This window comes from Entelurus aequoreus, linkage group LG06, assembly GCF_033978785.1.
Source record: "Entelurus aequoreus isolate RoL-2023_Sb linkage group LG06, RoL_Eaeq_v1.1, whole genome shotgun sequence".
In the NCBI taxonomy this organism is placed as follows: domain Eukaryota; kingdom Metazoa; phylum Chordata; class Actinopteri; order Syngnathiformes; family Syngnathidae; genus Entelurus; species Entelurus aequoreus.
Genome location: NC_084736.1, coordinates 32,061,465 through 32,076,460, shown reverse-complemented (window position 1 = coordinate 32,076,460; position 14,996 = coordinate 32,061,465). Strand labels below are relative to the sequence as shown.

Genomic DNA, 14,996 nt, shown 5'->3' with positions numbered 1-14,996 from the left:
CCATCTGGTCCTTGGTCTGCCGCGGGGCCTCCTCCCAGTGGGACGTGCAACGAGGACCTCCCTAGGGAGACGCTCGTGAGGCATCCGCACGAGATGCCCGAACCACCTAAGCTGGCTCCTTTCCAAGCGAAGGAGCAGCGGCTCTACTCCGAGTCTCTCTCGGGTGACTGCACTTCTCACCCTATCTCTAAGGGAGATGCCAGCCACCCTTCTGAGGAAACTCATTTCGGCCGCTTGTATCCGCGATCTTATTCTTTCGGTCATTACCCACACTTCATGACCATAGGTGAGAGTAGGAATGTAGATAGCTCGGTAGACCGAGAGCTTTGCCTTCTGGCTCAGCTCCCGTTTCGTCACAACAGTGCGGCAGAGAGACTGCAATACTGCCCCAGCTGCTCCGATTCTCCGGCTGATTTCCTTCTCCATCTTTCCCTCACTCGTGAACAAGACCCCGAGATACTTAAACTCCTCCACCTGGGACAGAGTCCTGTCCCCTACCCGGACTGTACAAACCATCGGTTTCCTGCTGAGAACCATGGCCTCAGATTTGGAGATGCTGATCCTCATTCCAGCCGCTGAACACTCTGCTGCGAACCGATCCAGTGAGAGCTGAAGGTCACGAACCGAAGGTGCCATCAGGACCACATCATCTGCAAACAGCAGTGACGCAACCTTTAGCCCCCCGAGACGTATACCCTCTCCGCCATGGCCACGACTCCGCCTAGAAATCCTGTCCATGAAAATCACAAACAGGATAGGTGACAGAGCGCAGCCCTGGCGGAGACCAACCCCCACTGGAAACGGATCCGACTTACATCCAAGCACCCGGACACAACTCTCGCTTTGGTTGTACAGAGATTGGATGGCCCTCAACAGGGTTCCCCTCACTCCGTACTCCCTCAGCACCTCCCACAAGATCTCCCGAGGGACGCGGTCATACGCCTTCTCCAAATCCACAAAACACATGTAGACTGGATAGGCATACTCCCAGGCCCTCTCCAGGATTCCCGCAAGCGTAAAGAGTTGGTCAGTTGTTCCACGACCAGGACGGAATCCACATTGCTCCTCTTGAATCTGAGGTTCGACTATCGGCCGGACCCTCCTTTCCAGTACCTTGGCGTAAACTTTCCCAGGGAGGCTGAGTAGTGTGATACCCCTGTAATTAGCACACACCCTCTGGTCCCCCTTTTTGAAAAGGGGAACCACCACCCCAGTCTGCCACTCCCTCGGCACTGTCCCAGACTTCCACGCAATGTTGAAAAGGCGTATCGACCAAGACAGCCCATCAACACCCAGAGCCTTCAGCATTTCTGGACGGATCTCGTCAACCCCCGGAGCTTTGCCACTGTGGAGTTGTCTAACTACCTCAGTGACTTCACTCCGAGAGATCAACGTCGATCCTCCATCATCCTCAGGCCCTGCTCCTATCAGGGAGGGTGTGTCTGATGTATTTGGGTTCAGGAGTTCCTCAAAGTGCTCTTTCCAACGCCCCACGACTTCCTCACTTGAAGTCAGCAAAGTCCCATCCTTGCCGTACACAGCTTGGATGGTTCCCTGCTTCCCCCTCCTGAGGTGCCGTATGGTCTTCCAGAACAGCTTTGGTGCCGCCCGATAGTCCTTCTCCATGGATTCCCCGAACTGCTCCCACACCCTCTGCTTAGCCTCGTCCACAGCCACGGCCGCTGCCCTTCGGGCCCGCCGGTACCTTGCAACTGCCTCCGGAGTCCCCTGGGATAACATACCCCGGTAGGACTCCTTCTTCAGTCGGACGGCTTCCCTGACCACCACTGTCCACCAGGGTGTTCGAGGGTTACCGCCCCTTGAGGCACCTAAGACCTTCTGGCCACAGCTCGCATCTGCAGCTTTAGCAATAGAGGCTTTGAACATTGCCCATTCCTGTTCAATGTCCCCAACCTCCACAGGGATGGCAGAGAAGTCCCGCCGGAGGTGTGAGTTGAAGTCCTTCCGGACAGAGGACTCCTCCAAACGTTCCCAGTTCACCCGCACTACACGCTTGGGTTTGCCAGGTCTGTCCAGAGGTTTCCCCCGCCATCTAACCCAACTCACCACCAGATGGTGATCAGTTGACAGTTCAGCCCCTCTCTTCACCCGAGTGTCCAAAACATACGGCCTCAGATCAGCTGATACGATTACAAAATCGATCATTGATCTTTGGCCTAGGGTGCTCTGGTACCAGGTACACCTATGAGCATCCTTATGCTTGAACATGGTGTTTGTTATCGCAAGTCCGTGACTAGCACAGAAGTCCAATAACAATCCACCACTCAGGTTCAGATCAGGGAGACCGTTCCTCCCAATCACGCCAGTCCAAGTATCACTGTCATTGCCCACGTGCGCGTTGAAGTCCCCCAGCAAGACTATGGAATCCCCTGCCGGCGCCCCATACAGGACCCCATGCAAGGTATCCAAGAAGGCTGAATACTCTGAACTCCTGTTTGGTGCGTATGCACAAACAACAGTCAGAGTTTTCCCCCCTCCAACCCTAAGGCGAAGGGAGGCGACCCTCTTGTCCACTGGGGTGAACTCCAACGTACAGGCACTCAGCCGGGGACTCGTGAGTATCCCCACACCCGCCTGTGCCCTCACACCCTGAGCAACTCCAGAAGTGAACAAGGTCCATCCCTTGTCCAGGAGTGTGGTTTCAGAGCCCTTGCTATGCGTAGAGGTAAGCCCCACCAGATCCAACCGGTAGCGCTCCACCTCTCGCACCAGCTCAGGCTCCTTCCCCACCAGCGTAGAGACGTTCCACGTCCCGAAAGTCAGCCTCTGCTGCCCCGAATTGGTCCGTCCGGAGCCTCCACTTTCACCGCCATCCACTTGGCAGCGCACCCGACCCCACTGGTTCCGACCGCGGGTGGTGGGCCCACGTGGCAGAGAAGATGGCGTGTCCACGTAGCTTCTTCGGGCTGTGCCCGGCCGGGCTCCGTGGCAAGCCCGGCCACCAGGCGCTCGCTGACGAGCCCTACCTCCGGGCCTAGCTCCGGAGGAGGGCCCCGGGCTTCCTCCGGGCCGGGTAACGCATCCTCTTTTAGTGTAGTTCATGGGGGGTATCGTAACCCTGATGGGGGGGGCATTCGGGTGCTACACCTTGCCCAAGGGTGACCCGGAACTATGTAAGGCAGGGGCGTTCAACTCCCTGAGGCTTAATACAAGCCCACATACCCATATATTATTGTATGTATATTGCATCTATTCTTAATCGATGCAAAATATCTTATTCTCTCAAAATCTTTTCTTTCCAGCCACTTCAGTAAATGTTTGGGTAAAATGTTATCAAACAAAACCAGTTTTATTTTAAGTAATATAGAAAGTTATCAGAGCTGTTTATCTATTTTATGGCTGAATGTAGTTAACCATAGAACTGGCAATCCAATATTATTAAAGTATTGATTTTGAACTGAGAATCATTTTGAATCTAATCATTACCCCCAAGAATCAAATCGAATCGTGTGGTCTCCAAAGATTCACAGCCCTAATATATACGCTTAAGAGAGCACTGGTGTATATAAGCACCGCACTCTAAATGTTTGAAGGAGAAAAAATAAAAACATTTTTTTAGCCGCTCCGGACTATAAGTCACAGCTATATACGTTAGAAATAAGATAATACAGAAAGGTTCTGTAAATGTTTATTTACTTACTATAATAGTTTCCAAACGGTGTCTGTAACACGGCAGTAGAACGGCTGATCAAACAAAACAGAAGTCATCGTCATGGACCCACTAGCTGCGCAAGCTAGCTCTCCAATCAGTTTAACAGACTGAATAACTCTAATCCACACTTATGTCTGTTTCATTTACTTAACAGTAAGGTGTGGCGGCTTTTGTTTTGCTGTGGTGGGACGCCACGATCAATTACATGAAGGGGAAACCCTGCTCACTGCATGTAAAAACTACTTTGTTGTCCACTTTGGGCTTGGTGCATTGATTAGTGAAGCGACTGGTGGTGGTTTTCTTCAAATGTATAAATAGACCTGTGTCCTGCTGCTGCAGGCAGAAAGTGCTAACATACCTTCTAAACGCTTCCAAAAGGTCAGGAGAGTGAAGCGCACACACTCGCTGTCAAATACACAGGCCCACTCCCACTGGGGGAACAGCAGGGCAAACGGGTTGGTTTTTGAGCAGTGGTTATTACCATCTACTTCTTAAATTATTATTTCTTCAAAGACTAAATACTGCTATCATAAGTGTATATATTGTATCTGCATATACGTCAAAATGCCAAATACCAGCGCCGATAATCGGTCGATTTTCAGTGTACTGTATTATTCAATTTCTCTGTTGTGTGTGTTTATCCACAGGACCTGTGAAAGCAAAGTCCTTCATCCAAACAGCATTCCCCTTCCCAAACACACACACACACACACACACACACACACATTCAGTGTTCAGCAAGTCGTCAGAAATGCCAAGGGGGCCTGATCCGCCAGTTGCCCACTCTGAACAACCCGGCCTCTTCACCCCAGACCCTTGAGGCCGTACCTGCTAAGTCCGCAACTCCCTCGTCAACCTGGGAACCAGAGGAAACCAGTTCTCCTTTCAGCCAGGGGAGGCCCTCCAGCCCAATCAGGAGCTGCAGCCCTGTGCTCCCCTCACAGGTAAGCTTTGTCAAAACTACGTCTGGGCCTCCAAACATTCATGCACTAAACTAGTCCCACTTCTAAATAAGTCCCATGGAAACACCTTAATCCGATCGTGTTTGGTTTTTGAACAGTCGGACTAACACACCTTCATTATGCGATTGGAAACTGGATATCTCCCGTAAACACTGCAGCACAGGTCAACCCGGAAGCAGATAACATTCAGTATAAACATAAGCAACATTTGTACTAGGGTTGTACGGTATACTGGTACTAGTATAGTATCGCGGTACTAATGAATCAAAAACGGTACTATACTCATGATGGCGCTTCGTCACGTCATGACCTTGATAGTTTTACGAGCAGAAGAGCATGTTCGGCAGCGCGCACACACGGAGTACTTACAAGCAGACACAGTGTGTAGACAGAAAAGGGAGAATGGACGCACTTTGGCATAAAAACTAAAGATAATAGGGAAGTTACAACACTGAAGCGCCCTGAGGAAGAGGTGCTTTAAGACATGGCTAGCTAGCTAGCAGCTAACATCCATCCACAGTCGGCAGTGTTTTAGCTACTTCTAAATCACTAATCCTCGCCTCCAAGGTGACAAAGTAAGTTTCTTTCAAGTATCATCCCTGCAGGACAAGGAATAGCTAAACATGCTTCACTACACACCGTAGCTCACTGGCGTCACAATGTAGTCAAACGCCATTGGTGGATCTACACCTCACATCCACTGTAATGATACCAAGTATAAGAGCGTACCTAGTCAATACTACAATGATTACATCAATATTTGTTATCGTCACAAAATCTTTTTTCCTTTTTGAAAAATTCACATTATGTTTATAAACTCAGGAAATTCGTCCCTGGACACATGAGGACTTTGAATATGACCAATGTATGATCCTGTCACTACTTAGTATCGGAGTGATAGTTAAATTTGTGGTATCTTCCAAAACTAATGTAAAGTATCAAACAGCAGAAGAATAAATGATAATAACATTTTAACAGAGGTGTAGATAGAACATGTTAAAACAGAAAATAAGCAGATATTGAAAGTAAATGAAAAAGTACATTAATAATTAGAGATGTCCGATAATATCGGTCTGCCGATATTATCGGCCAATAACCGGTACCAAAATATTGGTATCGGAACAACCCTTATTTGTAATAAAGAGGATACTATTTATTTGCTCCATAAATAAAAATAATAGAACATTTTGACGTGCATCGATGGTAGAAAAAAAGAAATGGAGATTTATCTAAGAAGCTAGATAAGGAAATGTAGAACGCCGGCTTAATTCGAAGTCTCCCGTACGAAATACAAATAAAATGAAAGCTAATGAAGTAGGTGTATTAAAGGCCAACCTCTTCACGCTGAATTTGTGCACTCCAAACTGATTCACTTTCATAGTCCAGAACAATAGCAACCTTCCTCTGGAACTTTATCGGCCGGGGAACGAACACTCTTTTCCTTCTGATTTAAAACTCCTTCAGCAAGCCACAGAGTCTTTTAAATAAACTCAGATACGTTCCTATAATTCTGCGTCCGAAAATTAATTTGAAAAACTCTTCCGCCGGTCTTTCTTTGCATGGGACCTACATCCGCTCCGATACGTTCTTGGTAGTAGAGTCATGTTCGTAGCGCAATCCAAGATCATTTCTTGCTGCTGTCTGCTATTTAACATTAGCATAGCCTTTAGAAACCTAATATTTGTGCCAATATTACAGCACTTGAAACAAGTTGTAAGGAACCGCAGATCCGAGTGTGACGTCATAGGTCAACTGGAAAAGCAATACATGTTTCCATGCTAAAATGAACACGGCATATAGTCACGTTAGAACGGACCTGGGCAAATTAAGACCCGTGGACCATATGCGGCCCGTTAAGCTTTTCAATCTGGCCCGCCAGACATTCCCAAATAATTTGTTTTTAGATCTTTAAGATTGAAACTGTAGCTGCCATTATGATGTGCAGTGATGTTTTCACATTACCGTAAGTCTTGAACTATACAAAGTATTTCAATGGTTAGAATCTGCACATATGCATGATATACTAGTTACTATTGTAAAATAAGTCACAGCAGCTCACATGAGGCACCAAGCAGTATGGGTGGGGAGCGTTTCCACAGCGGCCAGCTATAAATGCGGGTGTCAGAGACAGACGAGGAAGGAGATTTTTACAACAAAGTTCTAAAGCTTAGTCATATATCAGATACAGTATATCAGATTGTAGATGTTTATTACCCTTCACGTTCATATTTCGCTGTGTTTGTTGCGTTTCACTTGATTGTAAAGTATGTCGATCGAGAGGGGGTGTGACGTTCATATGTTGTCAATATTCAGTGTTTTATCGTTCATAGATAATACTGTAAATCCCACATTCTTTATTTTCATGTACATTCTGGGTGTCTCATTCAGTAAAAAAAAAACATTTTGTTCCGATTTTTAAGGCGGTCTGTCATAAAGTTTTTAGCATTGAATTAGACATTGTGAGGTTTTGTATTAGTGTTCCTAAAAATAGATATACCAGCCCCCAGACACATTTTTTTCTCTAAATTTGCCCCCCCGAGTCAAAATAATTGTTCAGGCCTGTGTTCGAGAGTGAATAGGGACACTTGGACTTCACACGTAGGTGGGAAAACTATTTAAGAAATCCAGACTAATTTAGTGCATGGAAACGTAGTGATAGTTTACATCATGAAAAGTCTTGATTTGTGTATTTTGCTCCTGCTCTGATGAAGTGTATGTTTCTGATAGAAACGCAGCTACCATAGCCTCCAGACTAATCTGTTCAGGATCCGCCTTTGTTTACAAACCTGTCTTTTTGTCTCATCTAAGCCCCGCCCAAAGGCTTGGTGAGCCGGATTCTTAACATTACAACCGAGTAGTTTTATTACAGCTGCCTGTCAATAAGTTATGCAGCCAAGCTATAACAAAAACCGAGCGCTACTTGGACTTGGCAATACTCCATCTTGCTGGATCTGCCCATTAACACTTATCTACTCTTTTCACTCTCAGCCTCTTGTTTCTTATTGAATTCTGTCTTTTCTTTTCACGCTCCATCTCCCAGTTGTTTTGTCCTCAGCTCAAGTTCTGTCTAACTCTGTTTGACAGCCTTTCCTTTCTCTTTCCAGGCATGGCTCCCATTCGGGATTCCGTCAGCCATTCCCCTAATCAAACAGGTGACTACACATTCCCTTTCTCTGTATTTCCTTCCTTTTTAGCATTTCTGCCTTCTTGCTTGGCCTCCCCTGACCTTGAGAGAGGCATTTCTCTCATGGCATATAAGAGAGGGAAGAATGAAGGGAAGTTGGATTGAAACAATTTGGCAAGTGGACACAATAAGTGTTGCTGTGAGCCCTTGGCAGTCATGTAATGTATGCCATGGCTGCCAGTTAGCAGGAGCTACACTTGAGAGAGAGAAAAAGCAGTAGTATATGTAAAATAACTATATCTGACTCCTAATTAAAAGTATAGAATAAAAATAGGGCTGTCAAAGAACGCATTAACTAATTTTTAACTCATTTTCTGTATATTAGCCGTACTGGACTATAAGCCCCAGATATTTTGTTAAAGAAAGATTCTGTAAATGTTTATTTACATACCCTAATTGTTTCCAAACAGTATCTGTAACACGGCAGTAAAACATCTGATCAAACAAAACAGAAGTCATTGTCATGGACCCACTAGCTGCGCAAGCTAGCTCTCCAATCAGCTAAACAGACTCAATAACTCCACGGTGACGTTTTGGTGAATTTACGAAACCGAGACAATACAAAATTAATGCCATGGTTAGTTAATTATACTAACAGACATTTGTTAGCATATCAGCTAATGTTAACAAGGCTAGCTTCATGACACGTACAAATATGCATGAAAACACTCCTACAGACATCACACATGGGACGCTTCAGTACGTAAGAATTGTTAAAGTTTTATTGTAAAACTTACAAACGTTGCTTGGAGTGATGAATGAAGAATCTATAAGGGCACTCCAACACCTGCAGTGAGTGAACTCATCCAAAAGATGGCGCCATAGCATGAACAATAACATACCTATTCAGTGTATTGGCTTATTTTTTCTAAAAGAGAACCTATTTGTCAGCGAAGAAAACGCAGATGAATAGTGCAAATGATTTCATATGCAAATTCTTTTTTTTTGGTAAAGGGCTCTCCGCGGGTATATCTGGGGCAGTGGTTCTTAACCTGGGTTCGGTGAGCCGGCCTCAGGGGTTCGGCGGAGCCACCCAACGCATCGTGTACAAACCCCGTTTCCATATGAGTTGGGAAATTGTGTTAGATGTAAATATAAACAGAATACAATGATTTGCAAATCATTTTTAACCCATATTCAGTTGAATATGCTACAAAGACAAAATATTTGATGTTCAAACTGATAAACTTTTTTTTTTTGCAAATAATCATTAACTTTAGAATTTGATGCCAGCAACACGTGACAAAGACGTTGGGAAAGGTGGCAATAAATACTGATAAAGTTGAGGAATGCTCATCAAAAACTTATTTGGAACATCCCACAGTTGAACAGGCAAATTGGGAACAGGTGGGTGCCATGATTGGGTATAAAAGTACATTCCATGAAATGCTCAGTCATTCACAAACAAGGATGGGGCGAGGGTCACCACTTTGTCAACAAATGTGTGAGCAAATTGTTGAACAGTTTAAGAAAAATCTTTCTCAAACAGCTATTGCAAGGAATTTAGGGATTTCACCATCTACGGTCCGTAATATCATCAAAGGGTTCAAAGAATCTGGAGAAATCACTGCACGTAAGCAGCTAAGCCCGTGACCTTCGATCTCTCAGGCTGTACTGCATCAACAAGCGACATCCGTGTGTAAAGAATATCACCACATGGACTCAGGAACACTTCAGAAACCCACTGTCAGTAACTACAGTTGGTCGCTACATCCTAGTCACGTCCGTTGTGTCCTTGGGCAAGACATTTCACCCTTGCTCCTGATGGGTGCTGGTAGCGCCTTGCATGGCAGCTCCCTCCATCAGTGTGTGAATGTGTGTGTGAATGTGGAAATACTGTCAAAGCGCTTTGAGTACCTTCAAGGTAGAAAAGCGCTATACAAGTTTAACCCATTTATCATATTTATTTACATCTGTAAGTGCAAGTTAAAACTCTCCTATGCAAGGCGAAAACCGTTTATAAACAACGCCCAGAAACGCCGTCGGCTTCGCTGGGCCTGAGCTCATCTAAGATGGAGTGATACAAAGTGGAAAAGTGTTCTGTGGTCTGACGAGTCCACATTTCATATTGTTTTTGGAAACTGTGGATGTCGTGTCCTCCGGACCAAAAAGGAAAAGAACTATCCGGATTGTTATAGGCTCAAAGTTGAAAAGCCAGCATCTGTGATGGTATGGGGGTGTATTAGTGCCCAAGACATGGGTAACTTACACATCTGTGAAGGTGCCCTTAATGCTGAAAGGTACATACAGGTTTTGGAGCAACATATGTTGCCATCCAAGCAACAATACCATGGACGCCCCTGCTTATTTCAGCAAGACAATGCCAAGCCACGCGTTACATAAACGTGGCTTCATAGTAAAAGAGTGCGGGTACTAGACTGGCCTGCCTGTAGTCCAGACCTGTCTCCCATTGAAAATGTGTGGCGCATTATGAAGCCTAAAATACCACAACGGAGACCCCCGGACTGTTGAACAACTTAAGCTGTACATCAAGCAAGAATGGGAAAGAATTCTACCTGAGAAGCTTAAAAATGTGTCTCCTCAGTTCCCAAACGTTTACTGAGTGTTGTTAAAAGGAAAGGCCATGTAACACAGCGGTGAACATGCCCTTTCCCAACTACTTTGGCACGTGTTGCAGCCATGAAATTCTAAGTTAATTATTATTTAAAAAAAAAAAAAAAAAGTTTATGAGTTTGAACATCAAATATCTTGTCTTTGTAGTGCATTCAATTGAATATGGGTTGAAAAGGATTTGCAAATAATTGTATTCCGTTTATATTTGCATCTAACACAATTCCCCAACTCATATGGAAACAGGGTTTGTAAATAAAAACTTTTCCCTATCGGCGTATTATGGATACCCCCAAACAATGTTACCTCTAATTTTCCATCTGATTTGCAGATGTGTAATTTGTTGTGAGTTCATGTGTTGGTTTTGTTCTTTGAACAAGGGGATGTTCAAGCACGGTTCATTTTGTGCACCAGTAAAAAAAACATATAACTTTGTCTTGAATTAGAATTTTTTATTTATTTATTTTTTCACTAAAGGGTTCAGTGAATGCGCATATGAAGTTGGTGGGGTTCGGTTCCTCCAATAAGGTTACGAACCACTGATCGGGGGTATGTTAAAGTACGCCCACATGGAGAGCAGGGGCCGTACTTATCAAGCTTCTTAGAATTACTCCTAAGAAGTCTGCTAAGAGTTGACTTAAGAGTAAATAAATTCTTTGCTGAAAGCTGCACTTAAAAGTTAGTTATCAAGCGTCTTACTCACACTTTCAGCGAAGTGTAGGACTGAATCTTAAGTGTCACACTCAGAGCTGAATTACGACATTACTATGTGCCGTAAACGGAATTTTAGGTGACGTAATTTCTGTGTCCATAGAAATGACCAATCACGGAAGGGAATCCGTTGTATAAGAATAAAGAAATATCTTGGAAATATTTAAGTGGACAATGGGAGTGTATATTTTGACAATAAACTACAAAATAATACAAAACAAACTAGTCCCCGCCGGCACTCACGCTACCGCTCCCTCTCTTCTATCGCCTACACACTCACTGACGTCACTCACCTCACGGCCACACACATACGCTACTGTCATAACATTTTCTTTCCAATTCATTAATTAGGCAACTAATTTGAAACTGGTGTGGGTGGCTCTATATATACTAGCCCACTGCAGACACATGCAGAAATCAACAAGGAATCGAAAAGTATTAAATCTGTGACAAAAATAATACCCGCTCTGTCTAAACGATACCGTTTGATCAGCTGCTCGTCATCAAACAAATCCAGAACATCGTTCCGCTCCCTGAATGTTCGCGCACGTCTCTCTCGCCTCAGTGCCATCCCCTGCTGGCAACTCCTAACCACTTAAGACACCTCTGAATGTCTCTTAAATATCGTGGAGAGTAGGAGTGACTCTTAGACTTAAGAACGTTGATAAAAAGCTTTTATTCTTAAGTTTGAGAGTAGGACTAAATTTCGCAAATTCTCAGGACTTAAGTGTAAAATGGCACTCTAAGAAGCTTGATAAGTACGGCCCCAGATCAATGCATACCCCGATTGGCCTAGGCCTACTCTCTGGAAAATAAAACCTTTTTGAACGAATAACTGTTGTGCATTCAATTAAAAACATTTTCCTGCACAACATTCTTACAATGAAATTGCATTTGTATAAAAACATTGTTTTTAAAAAAAATAGTTATTTCAAATGATGCACAAAATGAAAAAGTGTGCTAATTTGGATTTGATAAAATGTATTGTTTGGCAGCACTTATTTCAAACAAACTGGGCAACCTTTTCAAATAATTATTGTCCTACACAACAAAAACCTTGTCCGTTTTGGGACGGTATAGCTTGGTTGGTAGAGTGGCCGTGCCAGCAACTTGAGGGTTCCAGGTTCCATTCCCCGCTTCCGCCATCCTAGTCACTGCCGTTGTGTCCTTGGGCAAGACACTTTACCCACCTGCTCCCAGTGCCACCCACACTGGTTTAAATGTAACTTAGATATTGGGTTTCACTATGTAAAAGCGCTTTGAGTCACTAGAGAAAAGTGCTATATAAATATAATTCACTTCACTTCACTTTCTTCATGTCCACAAATGATAGAATCCATGCCAAATATTAAGTTTGTGTATGTATTATGGACATGATCAGTCTAATAAATATCATTCACCATAATTATTTATGAATTTTCAAATGTTTTAAGTGAGTGTAATTTTTTTTGCCACCTTTCTTTTCATTTCCTTTTGAGTTGTAGGCTTTGCCTTAATTGAATGGTAGTTTATAGCTTGTGCATGCTTTTTGGTCCTGCTGTGGTGACAAAATAGTGACAGCTGTGTCCAGGCCGAAACCTGGCACAGGTCTCAGAACAGTTGGACTGTTGGTGGCTGGAAGCAGTTAATTCGTGTACCGTGTTGTGAACGGGCACTTTCAGCCACACCCATGTTTAGTGGGACAGATCGTTATTTCCACTTCAATAGTTACATTGTAACAGTTCTCGATCTGTCGTCATCAAGGGCTGGAACATCCTGGCTTGGACTCCCAGTATGAGCCGTCCTCCTGGTCTTCAGGCTCTCCCTGCAGCAGTGACGGCAAGAGCAACTGGGGTAAAGTCCTAGTGGACGGAAGCACAGACAAAACCAAGGACCCCTCCTCGACCAATTCTTCTGTCTGGCCCCCTTCCTCTTCTTCCTTCTCGTGCTCCTCCTCTTCTTCCTCCTCCGGCTGTGGGTCGGGATCAGACCCCGAGTTGGCGTCAGAATGCATGGACGCCGACTCTAGCCCTTCGACTGGCTCAGAGAAAAACTTTGTCGCGACGACTGGGATGATGTCAGCGAATGCTTCGTCCGCGGTGTCTTCGCCGACGTTCACTCCCTCCTCTGCGATGATGGTTGGTGTTTCGCTGAACGCAGACAGCAATGGCAATAGTCGTCAGGTTAATGGAGCAATCTGTGGTGCAAATAACGGAAATAGCAACATAACCGGACCCTCGCACTTGTCTGCGCCGGGGTCCGGCAGTATTGACAGCAATAACATGGGTAACCACAACAAGCTCGTTAATAACAGCAGCGTTTGGGGCGCCCAGCCAGGCAACGCCATGATGACTTCCAGCGGGAGCACCACCTACATAAATGGAGGCTCCACTCCAAATGCCAACCATGGTGCCTGGTCGCAGAATCCAACCCCAAGCCCGTTGTCCCAGAGCCAACGGCCTCCACAGCCTCAGGGGATGAATTCAAAACTGGGTATAGCGCCCCAACATGGCCCCTTGCTGGGATGGGGTGGCATGGCAGCTCCAGACAACATGATGGAAGACACTGAGGTGAAAAATGGTACATCAAGCAGCAATGTGTTAGGAAGCAGCAACAGTGGAAATGGTGGCCTGCAGCCTGCCAGCCTTAACACTGAATCCCACGGACCAAATAACACTATGACGATGAATACTACTTCTACTACTACTACTACTACTACTACTAACACAACAATGACCTCCAGCCCACCAAACTCTATGGCCTCACCCCAGATGAGCGGGGAATGTTCCTGGGGGTCCATTGGAGGAGGTCTGCTGCCCAATGGAAACACTTCATCAGCCCCCAAGTGTTCCCAAGGAGAGACAGGGGGCCCTGGAACCTTTAGTACGCCTTGGGATGAATCGACCTATTCTGGAGATAAGGGTCCCCCAAATTCAGACACTGTGAACCCACAAAACTCTGCCTCAATGCAGGCAGAGAACTCCCAAATGTCCTCTACTGCTGCTTTTAAGAGTAATGATCACCACCACAACACTGGCGCACCACGCTGGGATCAGGGGCCTGCCAGTAACCCCAATCAGTGGGTTGGGGGTGTCAGCTCAAATCAAATCCCAGGCTCTACAGGACAGACGCCAGGAACTGTGAACCAAACTGCAATGGGCGCTACTTTAGGTGTACCTCGCCCCTGGGGGAGCAGTGCGTCTTCTTCCTCCTCTTCCTCGTCGTCATCCCACAAGATGTCAACAGCAGAGTGGGGAGCGCCTCGTGGCAACAACCATTCAGATGCTGAAAGTCATAAAGGAAGTGCTGCTAACGGCTGGAAAAGCCTGGAGGATGATGCCATGGGCATGGGCGGTGGAGGGCCTGGAGGCGCCAGCCTGGCAGGCATGGCAGGAGGCTGGGGTCGCTCCGGAGGAAGTGAGGGAAGTGGGGAGAGCTCCGGAGGCCAGTCCAGCTCAGACAGAGAAGGCAGCCTGTCAAAGGGAGGGAACCGAAGAAAGGTCAACAACGCAACGCCATTCGTATCAGTTCCGAGTAAGACTGACGTAGATCCAAGGGTCCTATCAAACATTGGATGGGGCCAAACACCCATACGACAGAACACCGCCTGGGACGTCAATCCTCCCACCATCAATCAGCCACTGCCTCCCAGACCAGATGACAGAAAGCAGAGCTCTGGCTGGGGAACCGCAGCTCCCAGCCAGACCTCTGGTGGTACAGGCTGGGGAGGCGGTCCAGGTTGCGCCGGCTCCAATACAGCAAACACTGGTTGGGGTGATCAGAGACCGACTTCCGGGTGGGACAGCAAGGGCCCATCCAGCGGAGGTGGCTGGGAGGATGGATCCGGTTACAAAGGGAAGAACTCAATGAACAACGTCAGCAAAGATGACAGGTAATGAGAATACACATGATCACA

The 14,996-nt window shown here is 45.8% G+C and overlaps 1 protein-coding gene across 6 annotated transcripts in view; it reads left to right on the top strand.

The window, feature by feature from the left end:
* LOC133652122 (trinucleotide repeat-containing gene 6A protein-like) overlaps positions 1 to 14,996 on the top strand; it is a 98,970-nt gene that overhangs the window by 45,016 nt on the left and 38,958 nt on the right. For 5 of the 6 annotated variants that reach the window (XM_062050529.1, XM_062050531.1, XM_062050527.1 and 2 more), the window contains 3 exons: positions 4,321 to 4,617; positions 7,740 to 7,787; positions 12,845 to 14,972. In XM_062050529.1, coding sequence (XP_061906513.1) covers positions 7,742 to 7,787; positions 12,845 to 14,972 — 2,174 coding nt within the window. In that variant the 5' untranslated portion in view covers positions 4,321 to 4,617; positions 7,740 to 7,741. The remainder of the gene's footprint in view (positions 1 to 4,320; positions 4,618 to 7,739; positions 7,788 to 12,844; positions 14,973 to 14,996) is intronic. The other variant, XM_062050532.1, reaches the window with a different exon arrangement.